The sequence below is a fragment of the Esox lucius genome, chromosome 10, assembly GCF_011004845.1.
Source record: "Esox lucius isolate fEsoLuc1 chromosome 10, fEsoLuc1.pri, whole genome shotgun sequence".
Lineage (NCBI taxonomy): Eukaryota > Metazoa > Chordata > Actinopteri > Esociformes > Esocidae > Esox > Esox lucius.
In genome coordinates, this window is record NC_047578.1 from 9467653 (window position 1) to 9481629 (window position 13977).

The 13977-nt window shown below is 44.2% G+C and overlaps 1 protein-coding gene across 2 annotated transcripts; it reads right to left on the reverse strand.

The window, feature by feature from the left end:
• Positions 1-78: 78 nt before the first annotated feature.
• arpp21 (cAMP-regulated phosphoprotein, 21) lies at positions 79-11545 on the reverse strand. 2 transcript variants are annotated; one of them, XM_010873280.5, is made up of 20 exons: positions 11202-11545; positions 6666-6812; positions 6509-6553; positions 6277-6360; positions 6020-6192; positions 5373-5432; positions 4743-4880; positions 4418-4514; positions 4194-4292; positions 3125-3147; positions 2935-2988; positions 2658-2791; positions 2544-2612; positions 2324-2413; positions 2078-2247; positions 1892-1945; positions 1621-1788; positions 1150-1237; positions 729-856; positions 79-496 (listed from the first exon to the last, which is right to left on the reverse strand). In XM_010873280.5, the coding sequence occupies exons 2-20, from the start codon at positions 6798-6800 to the stop codon at positions 335-337; spliced, it is 1971 nt and encodes a 656-aa protein (XP_010871582.2). In that variant the 5' UTR covers positions 6801-6812; positions 11202-11545; the 3' UTR covers positions 79-334. The 2 variants fall into 2 exon arrangements, with proteins under 2 accessions (XP_010871582.2, XP_010871581.2); XM_010873279.5 differs by having other exon boundaries at positions 2544-2791.
• Between the last annotated feature and the right edge of the window lie 2432 nt (positions 11546-13977).

The following is a 13977-nucleotide window of genomic DNA, read 5'->3' on the forward strand; positions in this document are numbered from 1 at the left end:
ACTTCTCTCCTGTGTCTGCTACGCGTGAGAGAAATGACACCACCAAATTTAGAAAGGTGACATTTATTTTGTTGAAACACTTCAATACATAATATATAGTCACATCCTATATCCATAAAAAAAAAACTCAACTGGAGTATATAAATTATGTTTTTAAATCAATACAGCACCTCTGATACAGCTTTGGTACAATAAAAGTCTCTGTGTGTGACAGTTAAAACCCTGGTTGCGTCACAAGCTGAACACGGACCAGTGGGGTTGTGTGCAAGTAGAGGTATGAGGAAGGAAGGTCAAGTGCGTACGTGGGGTTATGTAAGTTTAGGGGTGGTGGTCACTATTTGCCCGCCCACCCATGGCTGCTGATGTTGCTGCAGCTGGAAGCGTGGCAGCCGGTGTATAAGGGGGGGGCGGGACCTGGGGCGCAGGAGGGAGACACCATACAGCAGTAATCCCCTGACAGGAGACCACTCTGGGGATACGACAACCCCACGCCACCCTGGTCGAGAAACAAGAAAGAGGAAAGGAGAGCGGGGGACACGACATTTAAACTCAGATTTCATCAATAGCTCGAAAATGTATTCATTCAACAGTTCACATTTGATAACAGCCACGTTCAACTTGGGAAATTCATGAAGAGGTCCACCCATTTAACATGCTTTGGAGTATATGCACGGAACGACGCTGGTGTGCCGTTTCATTCTGACATGAATGACTGGATTCAGATTTACCAGTGTGGCACCACATGGGTGTGAAGAGCCAGGTGTGTAAGAACCCAGCATTATTTGGGCTTGGTTCTGACCCAAACCCATCATTCCTTGGTAGCTCTGTTGCTGACCGGCTACAGCAGGAGAGTAACCTACACACGTACACACGCACCAGACAAAACACACATACATAATACACAGGGATGAAACATGACTAATAATAAACAGCTAATTCAAAACCAATATTCCCTGTGATATCTGACAAACGGAGGACAAGCTGCAGTTCAGGATCCTTCCTCTCCTCTGTCTCTGTAGAGTAGAAGTAGCAGGGAAAGAGACCGGTTCACTGTGAGACATCAGAGTTCATCTCTTACAGCGCAACGGCTCCCCTCCCTACTGCTACAAACACACACACACACACACACACACACACACAGCAGTGTACCTGTTAGCTGGGGTGCCTGGGTAGGTGTGGCCGAGGTTTGGGGTGCTGAGGTAGCATACTGAGCAGAAGGGAAGTAATACACAGGCACCTACAGTCCAACACATGAACACACGGAACATTCTGTCATTCTATTCTGTCACGTTAGCGTTCTGTTATTAAATCACACTGTGATTAGGCTTTGTTCGCAACTAACGAATTCTCATTATTAGGGATTGGATGTTTACTTGTTTACTTGCTTAGCTGCGCATCGGTACATAGACAGAGATTAAACATCAACCGCCTCAGACCTGGCAAAACACGTTTCACGTCAACAAAGGTGTATAATCCTTAAGGACACTTAACATCCAGGCAACTGAATGAGTCCCTCTGTATTAACGAACATGACAATTCCTTAGTTGCAAAAGAAGCTGACTGTGTATTGTATCCCATCATTGTACGATTGTACTGATTCTGATGTAGTGTAGTTCCTACCTGAGTTGGAGGGGGCTGGCAATAGCTGTGGGGGTTGATGGGATGGGGATTGGCAGTGTAGACAAAACTCTGTGTTGGAGGGGCTAAGGGAGGGAACAGAGGCGGAGCTTCCCCTGCTGACTGACAGCTCACATTCATGCAACCAAACTGGGAGGAAAGCTCCTCGCCCTGAGGATCACAGGTCATCACAGATGTCATCACACACACACTCCTACATTTATACTGTTCCCAAATGCACTGTTACATCTGAGGACAGAAACCAACTTCATACCATAGAGTATTGCAACTGCTTGGGAGGGTTAGAGACTGACGAGTACTGAACCACCTGAAAGACAGAAAGCCCTTCGTTATCCTTTCACTTTTTTTTGTCCAGAAATGTTTATACATTTAGGGTAACTAAATCAACTAGATGACTGTGTAGAAATTGTATTTAGTTACTGTGCAATCAGGTTTGTACCTGGGGGTTGTGGCTAGCCTGCTGAGGAGGAAGGGGAGGGGCCTGCTGAGGAGGAAGGGGAGGGGCCTGCTGAGGAGGAAGGGGAGGGGCCTGCTGAGGAGGATGGGGAGGGGCCTGCTGCTGAGGGTGGTAGATGGCAGGGGTTCCATCCGGATTCAGGAAGGGCTGACCTGGGGTCAGGGAGGGGTTAGGGTTAAACTCACAATAACCTTTACAGTTACATGTGTGTGTGTGTTGTGTGTGTACCTGTATGTGGGTTCAGTAGTATACTTCCTGGTGGAATCCCATTCTTAATGGGCTCCATGAGGTAGTTGGAGCCTGTGTTGAGGGTTTCATCTGGCAGACCAAGATTAGTAGAGAGATGTGGAGGAGGAAAAGGGAGAAAGGGAGGTAGGAGAAGGTAAGATATTAAATTACATGGAGTACTCTCACGATCATGTTAATTCAAATAGATGGGCCCATGTACCTCGTAAGTCCCAGCTGTGATTTGTTGATCGGGCCATTGGGGCTGGGTTTGGCCTCTGGTAAGAGGAATCTGAGTCTGTGCTGCTCCAGGGTCGGGGGTCATTACTATAGCGACCTGAGTCTGTGCTGCTCCAGGGTCGGGGGTCATTACTATAGCGACCTGAGTCTGTGCTGCTCCAATTGCTATAGCGACTATAGTCAGTCTCTGTGCTACTATGTCGGCTTGACCCAGAGTTACCCCTGGTTCCCCTACAAGACACACACACACACACACACAACTGACTAATTAAAACCATTACGCAATAAAGCTGGCTGTGGAAGTGCCTAAGCTAAATACTGCCGGTAAGGGAAATAATCAGTTCCACTCTGCCACCACAAAGGGGCACACCGACCTAAAGAGCTGCCTTCTCTGAGTGGCAGCATGAGGGCCACCATCCTCTACAGCCCTGCCAAGACAACAACAACAACAACACCCAAGAATTATTATGAAGACAATAACACACAAACGTTATTAATGTCATTAGAGAGGTTGTTAGGGAAAACGAAATAACATCAACCGCACTTATTGAAACGCAATGTTACCTGGTCTCCTGTGGAGAGGTGGGCTGTGGAAGGCAGAAGAGAGGGAGTGAGAGCGGAGTGTCGGCCTGCCTATCTGACTGAGGCTTCTCTCCACCATCGACACACCCAGTGGCTCCTGCTACTAACGTTACAGCCTTTCTGAACAGCCTCAACACCCTGATCAGCTGGGGACGACCATCGTCAGGGGCGTCGAAAACCCTGCTGTCTTTCAGCCACTTCCATGTCTCCCCAGTCATTCTAGAGTTATTTATAGATTTTCCAGGAATAATAAAAATATTTTTTTACGAAAATATTTTCAATCATAAATAGTGGCAGGCCTAATAAAAAAATAAACCTGTTCATAAAAATAAATACATTAATCATTTAGTTGCATGAAGCCTTAGTTCAAACCCAACTACTTGAAATACCATTCCAAGTGGCACGTTTACCCAATAGGTGTTAATAGCCTTCAGGCTGGCAGACATGTTGCAGGAGACAGGAAGGTCATTTGGCTGTCTGGCTGCTGGCTTTAGCACCATAAGGCAGCTGCAGTAAAGACCACAACTCAGTTCAGAGGTGAAAGATGTGCAAGGTAACGGCTGTTTGACTTCACATGCCTGCATTATAGTACTTCGGTATCTGTGTTTCATATTTATGTTTCTGGTAGATTTGATGTGGGTAGCCTGGTCAATTAATCTGCAATATATCCTTAATTCATAGGTAATTAAAACCCACATACATACATACATACACAGACATATATATATATATATACATACATACACAGACATATATATATATATATATATATACATACACACATACACACACACATACATACATACACATATATATACACACATATATACACATATATACATACATATATACATATATACATATACACACACATACATATATACATATACATACATATACAATGATCATAGTTGAAGTGTACCTATGATGAAAATTACAGGCCTCTCTCATCTTTTTAAGCGGGAGAACTTGCACAATTGGTGGCTGACTAAATACTTTTTCCCCCCACCGTATATTATTATTTTAAGTGTGTGTGTGTGTTTCTGTTCACCTCCTGGTTGAAGATTCTTTCTCTAGCTCTCTGGTACTCCTCCTCTCTCTCCTCCATCGACTTGCTACGCTTCTCCTCAAGTAGGGTATGAAACCTCGCCTGGTGGGGCAGGAAGAGAACACAATGTTTCAAACTCTGTCAGTAACTCTAAATGCTACCCAAATATCCAAGTTTATATCCAACTTACATGCTACATAGAACACAGACACTGTGTAGAGAGATACCTGGTTATCATCCGTGTGGTCTCTCTTCAGAATGGATCTCCACTGAGTCTCATCCCCTTTCTCGTCGTTGATATAGTCCATAAACCTCTGCTCCGGTCTACAAAAAACAAAAAATAAAATAATACAACAGCACCAATATATCTGCCCAGTGCCAGACACATATCCCAAGCAGCTTACAGTGGAGCGCACAGGGTTATTGTATGGGTGACAAAATCAAACCCTAAATCCTGACCATGCACACACACACACACACACACACACACACTGATGTATTAGATCTGTGCAGGCATGCATACAGTGTGCAGACTGAGGGAGTTGTACTTGCATGCGTGTGTTGCTGGTGGTATTGATGATGACAGATTTGCCCGTCTGGTCCACGTTGTGCTCCATGCCGAAGTAGGCCGCCACACGGTGCACCAACATCCGATGGTAGGAGGACATGTGGGGGAACTTCTTATAGGGTCTGAAGGAGGGAGAACCCATAGGGTTACAGCCTCACTCATGCCAAGCATACTCTAGCCAAATGTTTTTGTCCTGCTCGGGAACATTTCTATGAAACCTCAAGAACTCGGGGCAAACCGTCGAAGCCGAACTTTGTTTGTTTTTTTTCGGATCCCCCAAACCAGTTTTGGACTTGTCCATTGCTACACTTTTTTGGTGTTTCCTCATTAAAATGTGAGGCCGTCTACAGGGCGACTCGCAAGGATTGCTGCCTTCAGCCAATGAGCACTCAGCAGTCAGCGTGCGAGACCAAGACAATGACCATAATTGGCATGGTGTATTGTCAGACTGGTGTTCCAGAGGGACGTAATGGAAGAAGAATGGGAGAATGACGTGAGCTCCTCAAAGCTGTCAAGGTTTTACAAGACTAGTGCACATCCTGCTTTCGACAGGCAAGTTCTAATGGAAAAATACTGAGCAAATGATATGCATTTTTAAATGGTCACACACATACCCGTTGTCTGTGATGAAGTCGATCATCTCCTGCTCTAATTTCAAAAGCATCATCCTGTCCCTGAAACAAGACATCGCCATGACATCATTTTATTACATTTTATTATCAAATCAACAATTTCTAGAATCTCTGCCAGCCAATCAGTTTCTCTCTTCCTCTTTTTAACTCTAACAGGCATGCATACCCTACATGTGGAAATAAAGTATACACACCCTTATTGAATGTTCAGCTGATGTAGAGGCTGAAATTATGTCAGACCATTGTTTACCTTTAATAACGTCTTGTAACCAAACCATGTTTAAGTAAAAAACAAATGGATAATTTCTCTGTAAAATAATGAAAACTGAAAATCTGTCAATGCCTCGTCTGTGTAAGTGTGCACCCTCCACCACTAATACCTCATTAAAGTACCTCGGATTACAGCAGGAAGTGTTTAGGTCTCTAACAACTTAGAGCACTTGGAATTTGCAGAAGAGTTCAAGCTCAGAACCCCAAATCAGGATCTCTTTTGTACAACTTAAATCAGCCCTCTTTGATTTCAGCTTTCACAGAAACAAAAGCTGCATCTCCAAACAGATTGTGTAGACTTTTGATATCCCCTGTACAGTATATACCTACACACACAGACACACAGGAGGTTTTCATACCTGGGGTTGCTGTTCAGGGTGGCGATGATGAACTGGTGCAGGTCAATCCCAGAAGAGTCTGTATACTCCTGACTGGTGTCTGAGACGATTAGCGTGGGCACAGTGGTCTCTTTGCTCTGCTCGTCCTCTTCATTGTCATGGCAACCCAGCAGCACAGCAACTTCCAGAGAGCCCTGAACCATCAAACGCATCTTTTGTCTGAGTGTGTGTGTGTTGTGCATGCACTTGTGCTTTGTGCATGTGTGTTTATCTGTTACCTGGCTGTCTTGGCTGGTGTCAGCATATGAAGGTATTGACACATCTTCGTACACGGCCGTACTCCTCACCAACCTGCCTTTGGCCTGAAACACCACGGTAAGATAAACCCACTCAGGCCCAAATCAGCATTTGACCAAAGTCCAACACGCACACGCACACACACACACTGTATATACACAGATTGATATCGAGGTTTATGCATGGATTTGGTGTGTGACAAAGAGAGCCTACCTTACATCTCTTCCTAGATGGTTGCCCCTGGTTACTGACCCGTTTCTATGAGTGACAAACAAACGATGACATCACACTGTCCTCCACAAGGCAATGCTCTAGTGGCTTCACCTGTCTAATAAATTAGCCGGTAACACCAGGAAACCTTCATTAATACCTGCTGCTCCACCTTCCTGTTCTCAGGTTGACCCTCCTCCTCCGTAGCGAGGGGGGGTGAAGAAGACGCTGGGGAGGGGGAAAAGTCATCACATGACTTCTGCCCAGAGGATTCTGGGACCATCGCGTCGGTCATCCTGCTTGAATCCTGCAACACACCAGTTCCTCAAGCACTTAATGTCACTTTCAGAGCCCATATAGTGACTCCTGTTTGTCTCCTCTCTCTCTGTACAACACACTTTATGGTTGCCTGGGCAAGTCGAAGAATACGTGCATGAATATGACTGTGAATGTGTGTGCGAGTACATAGTAAATGTGTGCGTGGCAAGCGTGTGGTCGTGAGTGTGTGATCTAAAGCTTTTCTTAGTAACAGCAGCTGCGGGAAGCATCATTCGATCTGCTGGCAACAATACTCCCAGAATTCCGAGCTGAGCTCCTGATCCCACTGGTGGGAAAAAGAAAATTCCGTCTGGTAGTCTGACGTCTACGGGAACAGACCTTCCAGTAACACCTTAGAACTACAGGGGACACATATCTGTGACACTACGCAGTTGGAGTTATGATTCCAAATTCAATGTCTGAAGCAGTTTGTCTAATTGATAGATTAGATATACATGGCCTGCATTCCAAATGAGGTCCTATTACCTATGGTGCCCAAGGATCTGGTCTGATGTAGGGCACTACATAAAGTATAGGGTGCCATTTGAGCTCAGGCACAGACATAAAGTCTTGGACGTAAGTGTAGATAAGAGTTGGCAAACCTTTTGGATCAAAGGCCACATTGATATATTGACACTGAACAGAAACCCACACTTTTTTTTCCTATTACATTTCTTTGTCAAAATTCGATTTGCAGACCTGAAAAGAGAAGTTATTTAAAGATGTATTGGTCCATAGTCAATTATGCATAAATGTAATCAAGATTTCGACATTTCGGTAGGTGTGTTTTTTTAGACACCCTAAAATATATTTAATTTTACACTTAAACGTAGCACAGGCCCAAACTGAAAAGGAGGAGAGTGGAGCATATGACAGCAAAGTTCAGCTGATCACTGTGATAAGGGCTTATCTGGGGCTCCATGGAGTAGAGTGATGAGTTTAAGCTGAATTCTTCAGAAATGGTGACATGGGTTTTAGAGGGTGACAGGTGCAGGCCACACCCAGGGACTAGAGTGTGTGTTAAGCCTGTTGAAACATCACCCACTCCATAATCTCACTGACGTTTGTTTTACCAGATACTGACTTACAAAGGCAGCAGTTTTGCCCAGAATACATTGCTTAAAACTAGTTAAGGTGACAGTAAAACACATAACTTTCTGTAAAGTCAGCCTGAGACAAGGCATTTACTAAAAGCACTTGGTACCTTTTAGGATTCTTGAAAAACTTTTGGAAACGTATTACTGTTGTTGCATTCTTCATTTATTTTTCTCCCTCTCTTTTGGTTTGATGGGCACAAGCGCCCTAACAGCAGTGAGTGCCAGTGAAATGACACATGTCTGAATGTATCATCACAGCTTTCTGTGTGATGTTGTTAACCATGAACCTGTAGGAGCAATTGATCACTTGTGTGTTTGTGGTGAATGACAGGATGTTTGTCCAGGATCAAACAAAGTTTCTTTTCACTCTGGGAGGTGACACTGTGGAGTTATCAACCTTGACGTAGAAGTTTTCGGGCGACGGAGAAGTCTTCAGGTCATGGAGACGTTCACAGGCCTTCCCATAGAGGAAGTGCAGCTCTGTCTGATCAAGGTTGAGCTAATGTAGGCTGAGATGTCTGAGGAACATAGTCCAGTGTCTTCTGCATAACAGTGACAGGGGAGACCATGGGAGGACATGACAGAGCCAGCCACTTGGTGTATCGGGATGAGAAGGCAGTAGTGATAGCCCTTTGGAGCAGATGCAGATCTTCTCCACAGTACCTGGCATGATTGGTGTCCCAGGATGCAACCCAGGAGTGTGTGAAGCCTGAGAGGGTGATTAGAACAATCCCCCAGGGAGGAAAGTAGGGTTGAGGAGGTGCTATCAGGAGACAAAGGGGAGAAGGTTTCAGGAGATGGAAGAGATGATAGGATAGAGGAGGTGAGAGTGGTAGGGGAGGTGATAGGATAGTAGAGGAGAGAGTGGCAGGGGAGGTGATAGGATAGAGGTGGTGAGAGTAGTAGGGGAGGTGATAGGATAGAGGAGGAGAGAAGTAGAGGGAGGAGACAAAGAAGACTAGGTTGGAGGAAAGATAATGAGAGGGAGACAAAGTAATGATCCGAGACCTGGTTTGGGTTACACTGAGATTAGTCGAAAAAACAGAATCTAATAAAATGTGAGGTAGAAAGAGGAAAGGAGTGGAATGAAGGAGCTGGAAAGAATCCAATCGAGAGCAAACTTCAGGAGGTTGAGGTCGTCAGGTAAAATGAGTGGTGAGCCAAAATCAGGAAATGAGCTTTTCATGACGTCGAGCTCATTGAGGAAGTCTCCAAGGGGACCCAGTGGTCCGTACATGACAAAGTGTTACGCTTGAATGTGGAAAACGATAATGACAGCAAGGGATTTATTAGACGGAACTGACAGGTGAGCAAGAGAAGGGGGAAAAAATGCTGCTGAAAGATCTGGGGAGGCCTTACCACTAGGGAAACCAAAGCCCCCCAATGAAGACACTGATTACAAATTGCCCCTGAAATGGAGTTGATCTGTCAACAATCAGCTAGCAGCAAGTTACGTCCAGTCAGCGTGTCAAGTAGGCTATTTACAAGACAGACAGCAGTTAGAAGATTAACTTCTCATCTCCAAAAGAACCGAGGAGTTCTCTAGCAATTTCTAGCAACAAAGTGAAGTTGGGTGGACCAGCTGTCTAAGTCTTTGCCTATGGCGTACAGCTGCAGCTAGGGTTTGACTTTGGCCCTCTGTTCTGTTAGCAAAAATGACACCATCTTTCCTCACTGTCTCCATCAACAAATTATATTAACACTGGAAAAAACACATATATTTTGAAATAAATGCAAACAAAGAAATAGCCCTAGATGTGCTAAGTACCAATAGGTATTAAGTCTATATTGCCGACATTCAACCATGCTCTCAGCCGAGGAGTAGTGATGAGGTTCCCGGCTCAAGTCACATATGGTTCCCCACCAGAGACCAGGCTTCGATCCTAGTGTCCTATTTTCCAATTGTTCTCCCCTTCCACCTGTCTACCCAAGTTCCTGGTGTTCAAATGTGAAAATAACCCCCAACAAAAAAAAGATTATACAACCAGGTCCTCTAAACACCTGTTGGACAATGAATGTAAAAATATATGCCTTTTATGTTGAAATACATTAAGTAAATTGCATTTATTAAAACAATTAAGAGGATGTTCCTTCCTACATGGTGAGAAAACTGATTCTTTGTTCCATCAAATTCTATATTTTTTTTATTCTTAAGAAGGTTATTTGAAGGATCTCTAAATTGCAAAGCAAAGCGGTGGGCTAAACAGAGCCAGAGTAGACTGGGGGCCATGCATGCGTGTGTGTGTATCATATTTCTCTGTTGAATCCACTTGACCCACTGAGACATGGCTGATATAACCAGTGGCCAGTCATGCTACTAATCATGGGTGTGTGTGCGTGTTTGTGTGTGCATGTGCGTATGTTGAGTTCCAATGGTCTGGCTGAGCTGAGGCTGGGATTCATTCGAACTCACCAAAGCAATGTTTATGCAGAAACTGTATTTAAAGTACTCCCGTCCCTCACCCACACATTTCAAATACTAAGAAATGAAAGCATACCTGCGAGTGGCGGATGTCCCACTGGCAGCAGTCGTAGAGTTGTATACACTACTAAAGACCGGTCTTTTTTCAATTTAACTATTGAAAAAAGATCTAGGCCTAGCCCACTGAGTAAAAAGCGCAATAAGGGTTTGATTTAATTGACCAATAAGACACACATTAGGCTACTTTCACCCCTAAAGACCTCATGCTACCTACCTACACTTTGTTGTCAATTAAAACTATCTATCCATACCCCTTTTTGTCTCTACACCTCTCTACATCTGTCTACACCTTCATTCCTCGCGTTTATACTGTACGTGCTCATTCCCGAGTCCACTATCTCCCATTCTCCTCACACCGTCACTGCCGGTTTAAGTAGCCAATTTTACTTGCAGCTCTATTATTATTCTCAGAAACCGAGAAGGTAAGCTGCCTATTACCAAACCCAATTTGACAAAAACTTCTCCAAACAATTGAATCATTCAAAAAACGGCACATCGTTATCACGTGATTTCGCATAACACCCTATAACCATAGACATATGCCTATAACAATATCTGTCACACCATGTGCACTTATCCGTCCGCCCTCATCCAGTATGAAAATAGCCTATACAGACATTTGGCTGGGAGTTGACTACCATGGACATTCGCCTAACTGCGAATATACGTAGGGAGCACTCAAGAGAAAAGCGACAAAAACAAGAACATCATTATCATCACCACCATGGGATGAGGTAAAGACACAGTAACAACGTACAGTGATTTGCCAATAGTAAACAGTTTACTTTGTTTCCTTTACCTCTCTTGAAATAATCCGTTAACCTGAAGCTTCTTGAGCGCTGTGCCCGTCCCAAAGGTTCCGTTCGTTTCCACCGCGCGCCTCAGCTTTTCTATCTGTAATTAGAGACACCCGCACAGAGCTACACACCCGCACAACGCACGAGCCGCCACTCTCCACCTACGCTCACTATCGCTCTCTCTCTCTGTGTCTCTGTCTCTCTCTATCTTTCGCTCAAACTAGCACGCACGCGCACAACAGCTCTTACTGCGCTGACACGAAAACATGCGCATGAGGTTATACCTCCCTCTCGTTCTCTGTCACTGTTGCGCACAGTAGCATAGTTGCCACCTGCTAGTCTAGTGGTTTAGGCGGTATGGTAGGCACGGCATGCATGGATGGAGCCTGCTGGTCGGGCTCATCTCCCCATTGCACACTCTCAGAAATAGACCCACCTATTACATAAAACATTTTAGGAAGAGGACAGCTGTTCGCTCGCGTGTGCGTGAGTGTGAGTGTACGCGCATGTATGTGTGCGTGATTGAGTGTGTGACTGCTGCTATGTAGTTCTCTAGTGATTACTCTAGTGTCTGTGTCTGCACTGTGAGGTGTTTACTGTCAGTGTAACAGTGTTGGAGCTAACGGGAACAGAGAAGAGCAGAGCCAGCCTAATGTACTTTACTGTAGCCTACATGCCGTCTGTGTTTACGGTAGATTACGTCTGTATCCTACTTTATCCTAGCGTGGTTTCTGTCCTCTACTCTGAATGTTTGTTTGACACTTCCCAACCACACGATTTACATGACATATTTAAGACCACATCATTAGTATTAACATTGGGTTATGCATATAAATAATCTGGTTAGTTCCGCTGCACTATAAATCAATATTATCTTGTGTGTGTGTTTGTGTGTGTATGCACGTGTTCAAACACACCTGTCTCTTTGTGACTATGTGGGTTAGTGGTGAGTAACGAATGTTTGCATAGAACAGCTACAGGTTTTCACACTCAATTATTTTTCTCTTATTCTCTTGTAGTCTCTGGTTTGCTTCTATACTTCACACCCTTTCCCTTTTGTGCTGTTTCAGAGAGAAAAAAGAGAGAGAAAGGGTGGGACTAAAAGCTATAATTATTGTTAACTGTCTTAGAACAATTAACTAGGTCTCAAGGTCTCAACACAATCAGATCTGGATGTCATGAAGATGTGGATGAATGTGGATGATGGTGATGATTATATAAACACTTGATGAGGGGTAGCCTATTAATAAATGTTCCTAATGAAGTGAGATTTTTCTTCGCCATAGCAACAATCTCTATGGATACTTGTCACTTAGTTCATGGCCTTATGTCTCTTGAAGCCTCATCCCAAGGCCAGGACCTGTTTGGGTGTTTTACAAATCGAATTAGGAGCAGAAGCCCTCACAAGGATAGAAAACATGAAAGAATTTCCCTTATTAGTCTCCACTATGGAAAAGTATATCTCTGGGATGAAATTAGAATTGAAGTTGAAATGTCTGGTTTAGACTTTATGGGTTACATACACTAAGGTTAAGGCAAGGGTTAGGTTTATTTTTTGGTCCCCACCAACATTGAATTATAAACTTACAAGCAGTCACATTTAAAAATATATATATATAAATCCCTACTGTTTCTTTCTTTCTGCTTGTTTATTCCTGTTTTCATCTCTATCTTCATCTGTCTCTTCAGGGTATAGGAGTTACAGAGGTAATAACATAGGTTAAAAAGAGAAAGTGTGTACGTGTGTGCGTCAGAGAGAGATGGGAGCCGACTACTGAAGCAAATGAGTTATGGGATGAGAGTGTGGTATGTGAGTGGGCTGTAGAAGGGTGACATTCCAGAGATACTTCCTCTTTATAGGATACTGTACATGTGCTATCTAGGTTTGTGTTTATGTTGCTAAAGACGGGTCACTACGCCATGTGTTAGTGAGCCGGAAAGTTAAGTCCTCAGATACGATGAGGTGGTTCAGGCACAGCAGAATCCACTAAGACAGACACAAGATATGGTGTCAGTGTGGATTGGAGGGACAGTACCTCAGAAGTGCCACCTGCTTTGGTGGGATGAAGTCCAGAGAAACACGCACCAACACACACACACGCACATACACACCCACACACCATCGCTAAGTATTCCACAACCCCTCTCAGATCGTTGTCCTCTCCATTAATGTCCGAGTCATCAGGGACAGAGGAGCAGAGAGACATACAGGCATATATCGGACACGATAATGCTGCACCTGTCTGTGTGTGCGCGTGCGTGCGTGCGCCTGTCCCTTTCATTTTATCCATCAGCAGAAGAGATCACTGACCAGGAATACTTCTGAGAGAGCTTGGGCCACTCGACCACTGACTGTAAGCAAAGTCACAGAGAGCACAGGGGATGTAACCCCAGCTGGTGTTGGGCATATTTGCGTGTGTCTTTAAGCTTGTGGTTACAGGGCATATATTTTTGCCTTTGTGTTATTTACTACTGGCAGACTGGATTAGAATTGAATTGTTTCCCTACTGGTTCCTGCTTTATGGTGAGCTACCACAATCTCCACAATTCTCGTTCAAGGGTTATCTTAAATCATTGGGTTTGGGCCCATTTATTAACACGTTTGTGTGTGCATGTGCTTTTGTTCCACCTGTCCTAAAGCAAAACCATGTGGAAGTGAGCAACTGTGACAGTGCTGAACTGGGAATGTTGGTGAATAATTAGCACATGCTTGGAATTGAATAATCATTCACCATTAAGTTTTCCTGTCTTCTAGTGGATTAATTGTGAATCTCTTGT